The following is a 15504-nucleotide window of genomic DNA, read 5'->3' on the forward strand; positions in this document are numbered from 1 at the left end:
TTAAATCACTATGTAATCTCCTTGTAGAGACTGCTCTTTCTGGTTACAAGGAGCTGCTGCCATGTGTGTTTTAATTAAAAACTAAAACTGTTTATTTTTTTAGCTGTTCTGGATGCTCATCTGTTAGCTTTTTTTCCTAAAATGCGGTGTTGGAAAGTCAACAAGCTGAGCAGATCTGTGATGGGGAAACAAGATTCTTATGGCATGGATTGCCTTCAATCCGATAGGAACATGTGATGTCCTTAAAATCCTGCTGGAATGTTACCATACAGAACATTGAAAGAGTAAGGAAAAGACAAAAGACAGCACAGGCTGGAATGGATGTCACATTGTGCAACTCTTGTAAGTGACTTTCTTAAATTGTGTTTTAGTGTGTGTTTCTTGTGCAGTCAACGATCATTATGTTGGTATCACACATGCAGTTTTTGATACAGTTTTTATGCCTCAGCCAGAAGTTACAGTTGTTTGACTTAAAAAAGAAACTGTAGCAAAAACTGCATGTGCAATTCGTATGTTACTTCTCTTGTTTGCACTGATGCATTTTCTTTCTATGCTCTTAATCTGAATTACACATGCAGTTTTTGAGCCAAGCACAGGAATGGACACAAAAGAGATGAGAAATGTCATTCTTTTCTTTATACTTTACCCTTCCTTTTGAATATGCTTCTGTCTGTGACTCAAAAACTGCATCGTGCGTGTGATTCCAGTCTTAAAAGTCAATTTAAGTCTTTCATCGGAGTGCAAAGTGAATTACCGGTTCATGAGAACAGTAATAATACACCAAGCTGCTGTGAAATGACTACAATTATTATTGATCAGACATCAAATATAGAGATTTACACAAAAATAACCATATTAGCAGTGAAATTTTGCCACTTTCAGGGACATTTCATGTTCTTCGAAGGCTAAATGTATCACTCTTGCAATTGTTTTTCTCAGATTCCCCAGGAGGTGCAGTACTTAAACACTGGGAGAAAGATTACAGTTTAGGATGATTGTCTCTAGCTGAAAACTTCCTAATGCAACATCGGTTCAGAATGGATTAAATGCAGTTGCTATTTGATGCCTGAGTATAAAAGGAAGCACAGAAAATTGCTCTGGTGCCCTGCAATTATGGTAAGGAACCTATGGATCTTACAGCGTATAGACTTAAGGTCGACACCCAAGTGAGCTTCTCAGTAGGAAGCTGGACCAATTTTTATGAATCTCTTCTTTGTGGATTAAAAGCAGACCAATGCTTGAGAAAAGTTACTCCCTTCTGTTCTTTCACATCATTTCTCTGCAAAACTCAGGATTAAATATGGATATTCTTGAAAAGGAGAACTTTCTGAATATCTCCAAGAGCTCTCTCTTCCAACTAAACTCTGACAAGGGATCCTACAACAGTGAACCCACGACAGGAGGAGCTAATTCAACTGATATTTTCAACTGGACCTTGAATTCGGAAAATTTAACACATCTCACTCCAGAAGGAAGTTCTTTTTCTTTAGAAAAGAACTGGCCGGCTCTTCTAACCGTCACAGTCATTGTGCTGACCATTGCTGGGAATATACTAGTGATTATGGCAGTATCTCTGGAGAAAAAGCTTCAGAATGCCACTAATTATTTCCTTATGTCCCTTGCCATAGCTGATATGCTTATAGGCTTCCTTGTTATGCCCATCTCTATGCTAAATATACTGTATGGTAAGTACAATATAGCAAACACTATATAATATGTGTACATATGTGAACACCCAGCAATGTTACAGCTTAAGGAATAGAGCATAAAAATAGCCAGAGACACATAAACTATAAGATATTACGACTAGAGATGAGCGAACGTACTCGTTTAGGGCAATTTCGCAATCGAGTACCGCTTTTTTCGAGTAACTGACTACTCGGGCGAAAAGATTCGGGGGGCGCCGGGGGTGAGCAGGGGGTTGCAGAGGAGAGTAGGGGGGGAGAGAGAGAGAGCTTCCCACTGTTCCCCACTGCTGCCCCTGCTCCACCATGCCACCCCCCGGCGTCCCCCGAATTTTTTCGCCTGAGTAGTCAGTTACTCGAAAAAAGCGGTGCTCGAGTGCGAAATCGCCCTAAATGAGTACGTTCGCTCATCTCTAATTACAACATGAATGTGGAGTCGTTAGTTTTTTAGAATGCATTTGTATTTATACCACTCAATAAGGAACTCATTGCAGATGAATTAGATACCATCTGTTTTTTACTAACTTTACAGAGTAAACTATTGTCTATTTGGTCTCTTATCAGGCCAGTATGCATCAGTATTCCTAAACTGATATGAAAAACTGTAGTTCGCTAAAGGCCCTTTTACACACAATGATTATCGCTCAAAAGCCATCTTTAACTTTTCTGCAGAACGATGATTCTCAGTTCAGCATAAAATCCATTGTTCGGCAGAAGAGCTGATAGCAGGGACTTCACGCTGTGTTCTCCGCGAGGAGCGCTGATTACATCGTCTCAGCTGTCAGCCCCGCGGCATAACAATAGAAATGTATTTAAAGAACAGACTATCCACTGTTCTCTGAATATAGCTCCCAGCGGCTCACAGGCATTGCTTAAGCTACGAATTGGTACTAATAGGCATTAGTACCAATTAGTAGTTTATGCAAATTGATCGCTCAAAAGCCATCTTTTGAGCGATAATCTTTGTGTGTAAATGAGCCTTAAAAGTACCTTTATACAGGCCAATAGCTGCCCAAATAATCACTCAAACAAGCATTTCTGTGCGACTATCAGCCTGTGTACACACGGCCCCCAAAAGGGCACTGAGCAAGAAGTCACTGTGTAGTCACTAGCCATTCCATTTACTTAAATGGAACGACTACTGAGTGGCATCTCGTCCAATCTCTGAGCAACTACCTGTTTGTAGTGAATGTAGGCAGACGGATGGAAGATAGCTCCGATGCGCGCCGCTTCCATTATTGGACAATTATTGTTCCTATGTGAGAGCACATGCGTGATAGTCACTGGGGGCGACTGTCAGGCGCTTGTCCACCTGACAGTCATACCGTGTAAAGGTACCTTAAAGGAGTTGTCTAGTTGTAAACTATTGATGGTCTATCTTCAGAATAGGTCATCAATAATAGATAATAATGGAGATACATTACCAGGGCCTCCTGCCAATCAGCTGTTTTTTTGGGACAGTGTGCATGGGTACTGAGTTGATTTGTGCAGTAAGCACACAGTTCCCTTCTCACTGTAATAGCCAGGCTTCATATTGCAGACATTAAAATTACTGTGAACTTGGTCTGCAATACCAAGTTGGACCACTGCAGTGAAAATGGAGCTGTCTGCTTCCTGTCGTAATCAGCTCAATGTGCAAGCACATCAGCCCAGAGAACAGCTGATCTCTTGGATTCCTGGGTGGCAGAACCCCACTGATTTACTATTGATGACTTAACCTGAGGATAGGCCAGCAATAGTTTACAACCAGACAACCCCTGTAAGTTATTCCATACAAGAAAACAAAGTTAAATAATAAAATAAAAATAAATCTTCTTATTTGCATAGCACCAACTTATTCCACAGCGCTATCAGCTAATTTATTTATTACCCCTCCACCAAGCTCGGTTCTCATTTTACTGACCTGGGAAGGATGGAAGCCTGAGTCAACCTTGAGGCAGCTACCTGAACCATTAGGGGATTGAACTCGCAACCTTCAGGTCATGAGCGAGAGCTTCGAACTGCCTTTCTGCTGCCTTAACACTCTATAACATATGGTGTGTGTGTTTTTTTTTTTCCCGTGCAATACGTTGCAGCCTTCCATTAAAGGTATATGTTGGGAGATCATCCTAACACATACCTTCAACATAGCCTCCAAACATGATGTCAAGCGAACCATATTCACCACAGTAAAATAATTATTATAGTTCAAGTTCATAAATTATATTCTACGTAGCATATCAAGAAGACTATATTCAGAATAAGGCGCTTTTAACCCTTTGCAATCCAATTTTAGATTCAGGGTTTCCTAGGGGGCTTTCTCTTTCTGCCATTATACAATGGCGCCGTCTGCTGGCTAGAGCCAGTACTTCGGCACGTGACATGCTGGAGAGGTCCCTGACAACAGAGTGGCCAGCAAAATACAGTGAGAATACCCTGACGGGCGTCTTCCGACATCAGGGCTGTACAGTCTTCAATCAGAATGTCGTCAGACAGTGGATTGGAAAGGGTTAAGAGACTCTATTCAAGAATTTCAATTAGGCTTTTTCAGATGACAGAAACTGAAATCAAACTGAAAAAAAAACAGATCCGTTTTTTTTCCCCCATTGATTTCAATGGAGTTTTAAAAAAACCGCAAAGGCTTCTGTTTTTTGCAAGGAAAAATAGCAAAGTCTGCAGTGTTATTTTTCTATCTGACGGAGCGTAAGTAAATGAAAGCATTCCCGTTTGCTTTGTGTTTTTTTTTTTGTGTTTTTTTGTTTTTTTTAAACCCCACTGAAATCAATGGGGAAAAAAACATGAGTTTTTTTCAGTTTCTCTCTTCCAAAAATGGAGCAGAGAGACAGAAACCCTAAACTAAGTCCTAACACAGGCGGCCTTAGACGTCCATGCTGCGAAGAAGCATTTACAATTAGAACAAGGCGTTGCATGAGATATATAATAATATATAATGTTTTTTATCATACAAAAATAAAAACACTGTCTATAACAACAGCAGCATATCAGTAACGCACGTCATTGGACTGTCTTTTGCTAGCATAATATCTAGTAGTAATCATAGCATTAACTATAAAGAAGCCCGTAGCAAAGTAAATATTGTATTATAGATAACATATATATCTGTCAAGAGGTTGACAACAATTCTGGGATATATCTTCTTTATATTTACACCATGTATATATAACCATTAAGAAGCCCAGTAGAGACACAGAGCAAAGTAAATATTTTATTCTAATGGTTATATATATATACATAGTGTAAATAGTTTATAGCTATATGCCAGAATTGTTTGCTACATCTTGAGAGAATTTCCATAGCACCGCAGCTCCCCTTGCTGGTGACAATGCATTTACATTACTACAGGCGAAGGAGATAAGCTGGATAGTATTTATAATCTATATTGTTGCCATTCACGTCAGTCCCTGTGACTAATGGGGCTCACAATCTAATTTTCCAGACACACACACTGTCTTTGGAGCAGTGACACTATGAAGCATTCTGTTGCAATAGAGAAAGCTGCACCTGGTCAATTCGTAACGTAACATATGTAACTGAGTAATAAGCAATTCGTAACATTTCCGTACATGAGATGTTTACCCTCCTTTCATTCTAACAAAATCTGGATTGGACTGTGTTTAGCCTTTTACCTGTGCTCTATCTATCCATCAAGTTAACAAGCCCCTGCAGGCTACGACTGTCCCCATCTGCCCGTGTTTTCATAGCAATTCTCTTTTGACCTTTAGCTTTATTTAAATAGGAGGCTCACAACGGTATTAGACAATTCTGGACACAGGCAAGTGGGAGACGGACTAGAATTTGTTCTAATTGAGGTTTTTAATAAACAGACAGGGAAAGATAGACGGAAGTGTGAATATAAAAATGTATCATTAATTATATAATTAAATGATATAGTAGGAATTAATATAGCAGATTAGGTAAGAGCTCCACCTTTTAGTATTGTCACAGGTGCTGGTAAGCGGCGCAGGTTCCAGGATACGAGGCAGACAAAGGAGTTACAAAACTAAAGACATTTTATTATAACGAATGAACTGCTAAGAGAAATGATTATGCAATTTTAGAGAACGGTTGAGAAAATACGTAACTTCCATGGATAGGTTACACAAACCTGGCTGTACCTTTTGTATAAGCTATGTAATACAACAGTTAGCAATTATGATATCAGTAAAGCAAAATATCAGTAAGGTACACCAAGTAGAGAACAGTACTTTCACAGTTCCTGGTAAATCAGGGCTTGCAGCTGTCCGTAAGTAACCCAACAACTGTCCTCGACTAGTGGATTTGTAAAGTGCAAGAAAAATCACCGAAAATTCCAGGTTTGGTTACAGTAGAGTCGCAGTTCCTGCTCTATGTGTCCAAGCTAGTGTCCCATTGATAAGTGTCATGTGACTAGCAGGACTGCGTAGTCCCTAACAATCACAACTCGTATGCACGCAGCTTTTATCGAGGACCGGGCTCACTTACAATCTGATGCTGACCAAGAAACCGCTGTACTGCTTTGAATCTTAGTACGGGGTTTCTGTTATGCAAATCCAGTCACTATTTCCGTCTGGGTCTCGGTGACTATTTAGTCTCGGTGGCCATCTTATGGTAAATGTAGTTTTACAGTTCATATAGCAGCAGCCTTTCCTTGCCCATACTACAGTTGCCCCAGTGCTGCCTCACTCGTCCTAGTGTATAGTCTCTCCCCCATGGCACAGCAGCCCCCTAAGCTACTCATGCAAGTCCTGGTTCTGTCTTCTGTAGCTGCTGTGTCTCACGGGACTCTCTGTAGTCTCTGCTCCTGCACACACTGTAGTGTCTATCTGGCCCCTTATAAGTGCCTAGTAAGTTCCAGGACCTTTTCTCTGCACTGTATAAGAGGGGGTGCAACACTTCCCCCTTAAAATTACACTGCAGACTAGAATTATCAACAGGTAAAGAAGAGTATTACATCGCACCACAAGATGGTGCAAGAAAATACTGAGCATTCAGAAATAACATCATTTGTACAAGATGTCTGAGAGACTAAGGCCACATTCAGAGACGTAACGTGAAGCTTCTGGGCCCCAATGCAAAATTTGTAACAAGGCCCCCAAATATAATGCTTTATACTGGGCTCCCTACACGGAGAAGAGAGGCCTTATGGGCCCCTTAAAGGGGTTGTCTCGCGGCAAGCATCAAAATTTAACATAACCCCATTCCCCCTGTCACCCCCCTAGCATAAAATAGCAAATTAAAGCGGTTTTTAAACCGCTTGCTACTCACCGATCCGACAAAATAAGGAGTTTAAAAAATCTTCTCCCTAAGATGGTCGCCGGTCCTTTCCCAGGGATGCACTGCGGTTTTCTCCCATGGTGCACCGCGGGTCTTCTCCCATGGTGCACCATGGGCTCTGTGCGTTCCATTGCCGATTCCAGCCTCCTGATTGGCTGGAATCGGCACACGTGACGGGGCGGAGCTACGATGACGACGCGGTGACCAGCTCTCCGGCACGAGCGGCCCCATTCACCAGGCAGAAGACCGCACAGCGCAAGCGCATCTAAAAAAGCTAGAAGCCAGCGAAATTAGACGGAGCCATGGAGACGGGGACGCCAGCAACGGAGCAGGTAAGTGAATAACTTCTGTATGGCCCATATTTAATGCACGATGTACATTACAAAGTGCATTAATATGGCCATACAGAAGTGTATAACCCCACTTGCTGCCGCGAGACAACCCCTTTAAGGCTCCTGGGCCCGGGTGCAACTGCATCCTCTACATCCCCAAAGGTCCCCCCTTCCTGGCCACATTCAAACGGCCATTTTTTCTGTCCAAATTTTTTACTGACATCATATGGGCAGCATATAACACCATTACTTTGCATGGTTGTATTCAGATTTGCATTTTTACTTTCATAAAGTTGCATACCCTTCTCATAGTCTATATTTTCGGATCAAAATCCCCCTCTAAGCTCTATGGGAGTGCTAAAAAGATGCAGTGAATACACATGCACTGTGAATTTGCCGCATTTTTTGTGCATGTTGCTATGAGACCGTGTGACAAAAGGAAACATCAATTTGGTCCTTAAGGGGTTTTTTTGTGTGTGAAAAATGGATACGGATACAACATTCACCAAAAATGCACTAAATATGCACATAAACATGCATGAAAACACTGCATTTGTCATGCACATCAACTGTATACAATAGTGTGAATGAGACCTAAAAACCTGACAATGTTGTGAGCACAAAGTGGTGCTTCAAGTGCTTGTCATTATCCTTCAACAATATGGTAGACTCAAACAGGAGTCCCTTTCCTGTCTATTTACAAGTGGGCTGTTAAAGGGGTTGTGCCACTGTGGACATTTATTGCCTACCACAAGGTAGGTGACAAATGTCTGATCACTGAGGGTTTTTTTTAAACTTTTATTACTTTTTATTTTTTCTAATAATTAATAAAACTTTTTTTAAATTATTTTTTCTTTTTTTTTTAGTCTCCAGAGGGAACAAGAACAAGCAATGCTTTAATCACTCCTGCAGTATGATATAAAGCCATAGCATTACAATATACTGCGATATGACAGGCATTCTTCCAAGCCATGCCATAGGCTCCCTGTGATCTCATCGCTTGGGGGCCGTACAGGACCCTTGAACATTGGTAAGGGAATTTAAATACCGCTGTCAGAATTAACAGCAGCATTTAAAGGGTTAACAGCTCCTATGAGCAGTGTGGCTTATCGGAGCTGTTGTGTAAAAAACAGCCGGCAGCCATATGAAGTGAGATTGACGCATGATCTCTCTTCATACATACCCCGACACTGCAGGACGTAACTGTACATCCTGCAGCGCTAAGGGGTTAATGGCCCCAATAGTATTGGTACCCCAGATTGTGTCCAGATAATAACAATATGGCCCCAATAGTAATGGTGCACCCACTTAGTGACCCCAATGGTAATGAGCCCCTATAGTGACCCTCAAAATAAATACTGGGATTAATAATAATGGCGCTCGCCGTTTGCCTTCCCTGCAGATGCCAGGGAAGGCAACAAACTGCGACAACTAGAGCAGAGCTGCATCAAAGAGTAAAACAACTTGCCGCTGCAGAGCATATTTGCGCATGAACCAGTGATTTTTCTTTTTTTTGACTAGTTAAACTCCGCACTATTGTGCGTGGGTGTAAAAAAAAAATCAGGAAGGTATGTCCTGCCCTATCTTTCTCGCATATTTTTCTGCGTGCGAGAAAGATAGGACAAGCACTGTCTTTTCTTGTGCGCAGTAATATCGCGTGAGCATCCCACTAGACAAAATGAAGCCATTGAAATCAATGCTTGTGCTTCATCACTTTTTGCCGCAGGAAAAAGTTGCTAAATCACAGCAATCTGAAGAAGCCCTAATAGTTAGACAGTGCAGACTTCACACATTGTGTATATACTGTGGGCTTTGGGCAGCGGAAACCCATAGCAAATACGCCACAAATCCTAAATGGTGCAGATTTTGCCACCAATTTTGTTGCAAATTTGCCGCAGTTTTTAAACCTTGTATTTCAAGGGTTGAAATCTGCAGCAAAAATCCATAAATAGGCATACTGCGGATCTAGAATCTGTAGCGGAATTTGTGCAGAAATTTTCCACATGGCTTGTAATATAAAAACTGGAATTTCTGTAGAAAAATCCGCTGCGTAAATTCCATAGCATATACACGATGTGCGAAGGTGCCCTTAGACAGACAGTTTAAGACCTTTCTGTCTAATTTTACATCACCTATTAGTTACCCTAGGTTGTGCCAGTTTTCTGATGCAATTTTTTGGCGCATTATGTTGGATTTCGGTCATTCTGGTAAAAAAAAATGATGTATATAGTTCCAGGACTTCTCATGAAAAAAGAATCTTTATTAGAATATATCCATAGAAAGGTAAAAACGCTCACAAGTGCAAACAGGGAGCTACACGTTTCAGCCAAAAATTAAGCATACAATTACAAGAAGCAATGAATTTAAAGGTAACAGGATATGACATAACAAAAGCATGACCACTCCTACTAATGAACAAATAATGAGGACATGAAACAGCAATTTTTAAAAAATACAAAATTCAATGAATGACTGAGTGTTGCCTCTGATTGGCTGAGTGTAGGGACCAATCACAGGCAGTGCTCAGCTGTAATTCAATGGCTGAGTGCTGCCTTTGATTGGTCACAACAGTTAGCCAATTAGAGGCACCGCTTTCTGGAGGTGGGAACTTTTCAATCTGTGGCCACCAGAATACAGAGAAGACTGCCAGGGATAGAGAAAAGAGCTGAACATTGCTTCCAAGTTACCTGTGGCAGAGGATTGCAATCTTCTCTGTATGGTTTCAATAGGACCGCCGCTGCTGCTACCGGCCCCATTGACCACAAGGTGAAACCCCTGGATGTGACAGCATTCAGAGGTTTCACATCCAAGGAATCCCCTGCTGCGGCTTTGACAGCGATGGCACCGCACTTTTATGTGGAAATTTTGCATTACATTCATGGATCTAGTCAATGGGTTACTTAGTAAAATGCCCAAAACTTACATCAGAGATATTGATTTTTATGAAAGGTAAGTATTAGGAGGAAACTTACCAGGAGCGCGGTCGGGTCTCGGCAGCACGCCGGTCCAGCTGCGGGGGTCCAGGCACGGTGTTCTTCCTTCCAGGGTCGGCAGCGTTTCCTTTAGGGTGGCCACGTGGCTCTGGGAGCCTTTTCTGATGTGAGTGGGTGGGTCTTTTTCCCCCACCCACCAGCATGTCATTGGCTCTGCCCCTTTTCTAGGGATAAGAGGCAGCAGCAGTTTCATTGCCAGTGTTTGTTTGTATCTAGTGAGGTTAACTAGGTCTCTCTGGTCCTCTTAGTTCTTGTGCTTCAATCCTTGCCTTCCTTTCCTGTAGTTTCATTGAGCCTTTTGTGTATCTCCTTGGTAGTTTCTTCTTAAGTATTTGTGTTCCTTTTTCCCCCGGGTAGTATCAGGCTATCCCTAGACAGTATAGGGACTGCAGCCCAGTTGTCCCACTGGGTTTAGCTAGGGCGAGGCAAGTAGGTAGGGTCAAAGGTGTGGGTGGTTTTTAGGGACTCCCAGTCTTATCTTCGAACCTGCCTAACAGTAAGATAATGTAAAGTTCAAGGTACTGTTCCTTTAAACAATTAACCCTTAATATTGTAAAACAGAATCAACCTGAATAGATCAGAGACCAAAGACCAAAGAAACATTTGGGAGGAAACTAAGGCATTGGTGAGAACACATAAGGAGAGGCTCTAGGCCAGTGTTCTCCAACTCCAGTCCTCATGGATCGTCAACAGGTCATGTTTTCAGGATTTCCTTAGTATTGCACAGGTGATGTAATTATTGTCAGTGCCTCAGATATTGCCACAGGTGTTCTTATTATAGGATATCCAGAAAACATTGCTTGTTGATGGTCCCTGAGGACTGAAGTTGTGGACCCCTGCTCTATGGGGTGAAGGCAGTTAAGCTGTGCTTATTGCTTGTCATGTTGGTGCACCTCTGTTGGAAAGTTAAAGTAAACTCTTCTATTAACTTGATCAAATGATATGTACCTTCAAAGGTTTGTTGGGGGGTGTAGAGAATATACTTGATGGTAAGCTAGATTCTCCTGGAAGGGTCGAAGATCTGGCTGTAGGATTCCACAGACGCATAGTGAGCGAGTACTGGTGCCAGGACCACCAGGTTTTCTCATATACCATTTCACAGTCCATTAGGATAGCTGCCAGTTTTTCATTGACCATAATCCACGATAATTTTGTTTTAACTAAATCAAGGGTAACTGATATCTTCCTCTAGGAGCGAGCAATTGCTATACACATAGCTAGGAAGCAATACGATGTCTATTTCTGTGTGTGTCTGGGGATGTTAGGGATTTTTGCCCAGTAAAGCTTCCCAGGATGATTTTTGTAACAAAATATTAGTAAAGGAGAATATAAGAGTCTATACCTGAATCAAGAACCTGTAGAGCCTAGGGCAGTTCCATCAGATGTGTAGAAAGGTAGCCTCGCCTCCACATCCCCTAAAACATAGGCCTGATGTCCCTGGAAACATACTGGAGATTCTTCTAGGAACCAGGTACTAACGCATAAGACGTTTATAACCCGCCTCTGTAATTGATACGTTAATAGAAAGTTTTGCAGTTGATATGGCAATTTTATGTCAATCCAGAATTGGTAATTCCTCACCTAGTACCCCTTCCCATCTCCGCATGTAGGGGAGTTTATCCATAGGTGTTGTGAAATTGGAGTATAATTTGGCAATTATTCCAGGGCCCCTGGCATTTGTATTACAAAGGCTTTCGAAAATAGTTAACTCAGACAGATTCCGTCTATCTTCGGTAAGAGCCAATACATAATGCTTAATTTGCTGAAGACGAAAAATCTCTGCATTTGGAATGGAGTGGACATCTCGAAAAAACTCAAATTGTCTGAAGCCAAATCTATCAACGAAATCAATTATTCTAGTGAAATCTCTGGCTATCCACTATCCAAAGTTGGCTTTGTTCATACCAGGAGTAAAGGCAGGATTACCAAATATACTGGATATAGGGAGATGTCCAGAGATCAGATTATATATTTTAGAGAGTCTATCACAGAGTGCCAGGGAGGAAGACAAGGTAGGGTTCATGATTACTATTTTATACTCTATGCCAAAAGATACCTTAGATATTGGGGGGTAACTGCTTGTGCCTAAATTGATACCTATTGGGGCTTATCATGATGGCAGGAAATGGAAGTTAATTGTCCTAGTTGAGCTGCATGGTAATATTTTATGATAATAGGGACCCCAAACATCCCGCATTTTTCAAACCCCGACCTCCAGAAGACAGACGATAACTGCCGGGGCCGGACAGAATAGCCGGACTGCTCTTCTAGGCGAGTGGGGAAAAAAATTCACTTTTTTTTACAGCTAGGGATGATTTTCCGGGAAGGGCTTATAATTCAAGCCCTTCCCCGAAAATTATTGCTGTGGGGGTTGCCTGCAATCCATTGCTTTCAATGGGGCCGCAGCAGTGCTGACCCCTTTGAAAGCAATAGAATAGCATCGCGGACTTCTGCCACAACTGTGACAGCTGTGGCAGAGGATTCCTTTATCCCCGAGGTCCCCACAGGGATGAATGAATCTCCTGCTATAGCTGTGGCAGAAGTCCGCGATATACTCCCTATGTTTTCAATGGGGTCGGCTCTGCTGTCGCCGGCCCCATGTAAAACAATGGGCGATATCGCTGAGTTTTCTTAGCACTGCGAGGCTTGCGTTTTCACTCGCTCTCGCATCGCAAGAAAAAGTATCGCTAGTGAGTAGGCACCCTCAACTTTAGATCTGATTTTATGTTTACATACTAATGTTTTTCTTTTGTTTTTTATTGTTTTTCATGTGTTTCATTTCCTCATTATTTGTTCATGAGTAGGAGGGGTCATGCTTTTGTTATGTCATATCCTGTTACCGTTAAATTATTTGCTTCTTGTACAGGCTATATGATTAAGGATTAGGTTTTGCCGTAACACGTAGGTCCCTGTTTGCACATTTGAGCGTTTTTACCTATCCATGGATATATTCTAATAAAGAGTCATTTTTTTATAAGAAGTTTTTTCCACATTGCATTCCTGTGAAATTGGCTTGGTGTTGTACTCCCCTTATTGGAGGTTGGCTGGCATAATGCTGTGGATCAAGATTTTTGGTGGGTTGTATTTTGCCTTTTACTGGTTATACACACACCCCTTCTCCATACACATAAAAAAGTATTTAAAAGTGCGTAAAACACATCATAAATATGAATTGCATTTAAGACAATTTTCTGACACAATTTGCAGTAGAAAATAGTAAATCTGCCCCACTTTTTTGTGTCATCAACTAACACAGGATTGGCTATACCTTTGAGACAACAATTTGCCAGTTCTCACCGTAAGCGCAGGGGGTGCCCAACCTCTTTAGGTACATGGCATTAAACAACGCAGTACAGTATTAACAGTATATCGTCACAACACAACATAAAGTAACATAGCATGTAAGGCTAAAAAAAGACACACGTCCATCCAGTTCAGCCTATTACCCCCTCCCCAATGTTGATCCAGAGGAAGGCAAAATAAAACCCATAATGAGGTCATATGTCATAATGCTTTACAGTGTAAAACACAACAGCTTAGCTTTCTAAGTGGCAAATGTACGACCCCTCCAGTTCACCCCCTTTCAAGATAATGGATGACAAGGAACTATAAATGGCAGTTTAGAATTGTTTCAAATTACTCAAAAGGGTTATCCAGGCAGCGCCTGCCGGGATACTCCGGGATCAGAGAGGAAGTGCTGCTCTGACGTCTGTGTAGTGGCCAGCACTCACTGAAATTAATGGGAGCTGCACTTGTGCTTGCAGGCAGGGGTCGCATCGATTTCAGTGAGGGCTGCGCCTGCAATTACGAGTTCTGGACACTACAAGGGGTTGGAGCAGTGCTTCCGCTCCGACCCCGGTGTATCCCGGCAGGCACTGCCTGGATAACCCCTTTAAATATAGTAGCACCAACTTACACTGTGCAGCAGAGATCAGATTGGCACTCTGTCACAGACTAGCTAGAAGATCGAAGGTGCCTTCCTCACTCATCACTAAACTATTCAATTAAAGCTTTATCAAGAAAGCTTTTCCATTCAGAAATATCAAAGCAAAATACACCTTGTATACTTAGTAACATAATAACAGTGTGTAAGGCTAAAAAACACATGGAAGTCACTATATTAAAAGACAATTTCAAGTCACAAAGCCATAGAAGAATTTGGGAGTACTTATAACAACTTTTGACATTTTCAACAAAGGGTTTAAGAGGATTCATGCATGACTGGGAAGTACAAGAAATCTATAGCATAGATAACACACAAGCCTGGTGACCCCCTAACACTAATTTAGAGACCATCTTCACATCTTTATAAGTGGACTATTTAAGTATTTATTTATTTCTCTTCTCATCCTGTTGTGGTATTATTTTAAGTGCAAATTAATCACATCCATGTCTGTGTCTTGTCATAAGTATGTGTGTTTATATATATGCATGCCTCTTCGGATCTATTTCATTATGCCTGAGGAAGGACCCTGAGCGGTTCGAAAGTTCGCTATAACATCATGTAATTTGTTAGCCATTAAAAGGTATCACAAGATTACTTGGTTTCTCTTGCTGGGAACAATCCCATTTAGGCTGAAAAAAGACATATGTCTACCCAGTTCAGCCTATCACCTGTCCCCCAGCCCCCAAAATGTAGATCCAAAAGAAGGGGGGAAAAAACCAAAATGACTTTCTGACTTCAATCTGGCAATCAGAATAATCCCTGAATCACCAACCCTTCTGAAGTTATTAGTGATTATAACATATAATATTGTATCACTCAAGAAAGGCATCCAGGCCCTTCTTGTACTCTTTTAGTGAGTTTGCCATCCCCACGTCCGCAGGCAGAGAGTTCCAAAGTCTCACTGCTCTTACAGTGAAGAACTCCCTCCTAGGTCTGTGTAGAAACCTTCTTTCCTCTAGACATATAGGATGCTCATTGATCTCTGTATTGTCCCTGATATATTTAGACATAGTTATTATGTCGCCCCTTAGCCATCTTTTTTTTTTAAACTCAATAACCCCAATTTTAATGACCTCTCTGGGTATTGTAGTCCGCCCATTCTATTTATTACTTTAGTTGCCCGCCTTTGTACCCGCTCAAACTCTGATATGCCCTTTTTGAGTACCGGTGCCCATAACTGTCCACAATATTCCATGTGTGGACTGATCAGTGACTAGTAAAGAGAAAAAACAATGTTCTTGTCATGTGCTCCTAGACCTCTTTTGATGCACCCCATGCTACTATTTGTTTTAGCA

The 15504-nt window shown here is 41.6% G+C and overlaps 1 protein-coding gene across 1 annotated transcript in view; it reads left to right on the top strand.

Moving 5' to 3' along the window:
* The first annotated feature begins 1285 nt into the window (after positions 1-1285).
* Positions 1286-15504, top strand: part of HTR2A (5-hydroxytryptamine receptor 2A) — a 66667-nt gene continuing 52448 nt past the window's right edge. Inside the window, exon 1 of the mRNA XM_066594067.1 lies at positions 1286-1685. Within this exon, the coding sequence (XP_066450164.1) occupies positions 1301-1685 (385 nt within the window). The 5' untranslated portion in view covers positions 1286-1300. The remainder of the gene's footprint in view (positions 1686-15504) is intronic.

The sequence above is a fragment of the Eleutherodactylus coqui genome, chromosome 1 (genome assembly GCF_035609145.1).
Source record: "Eleutherodactylus coqui strain aEleCoq1 chromosome 1, aEleCoq1.hap1, whole genome shotgun sequence".
NCBI lineage: Eukaryota > Metazoa > Chordata > Amphibia > Anura > Eleutherodactylidae > Eleutherodactylus > Eleutherodactylus coqui.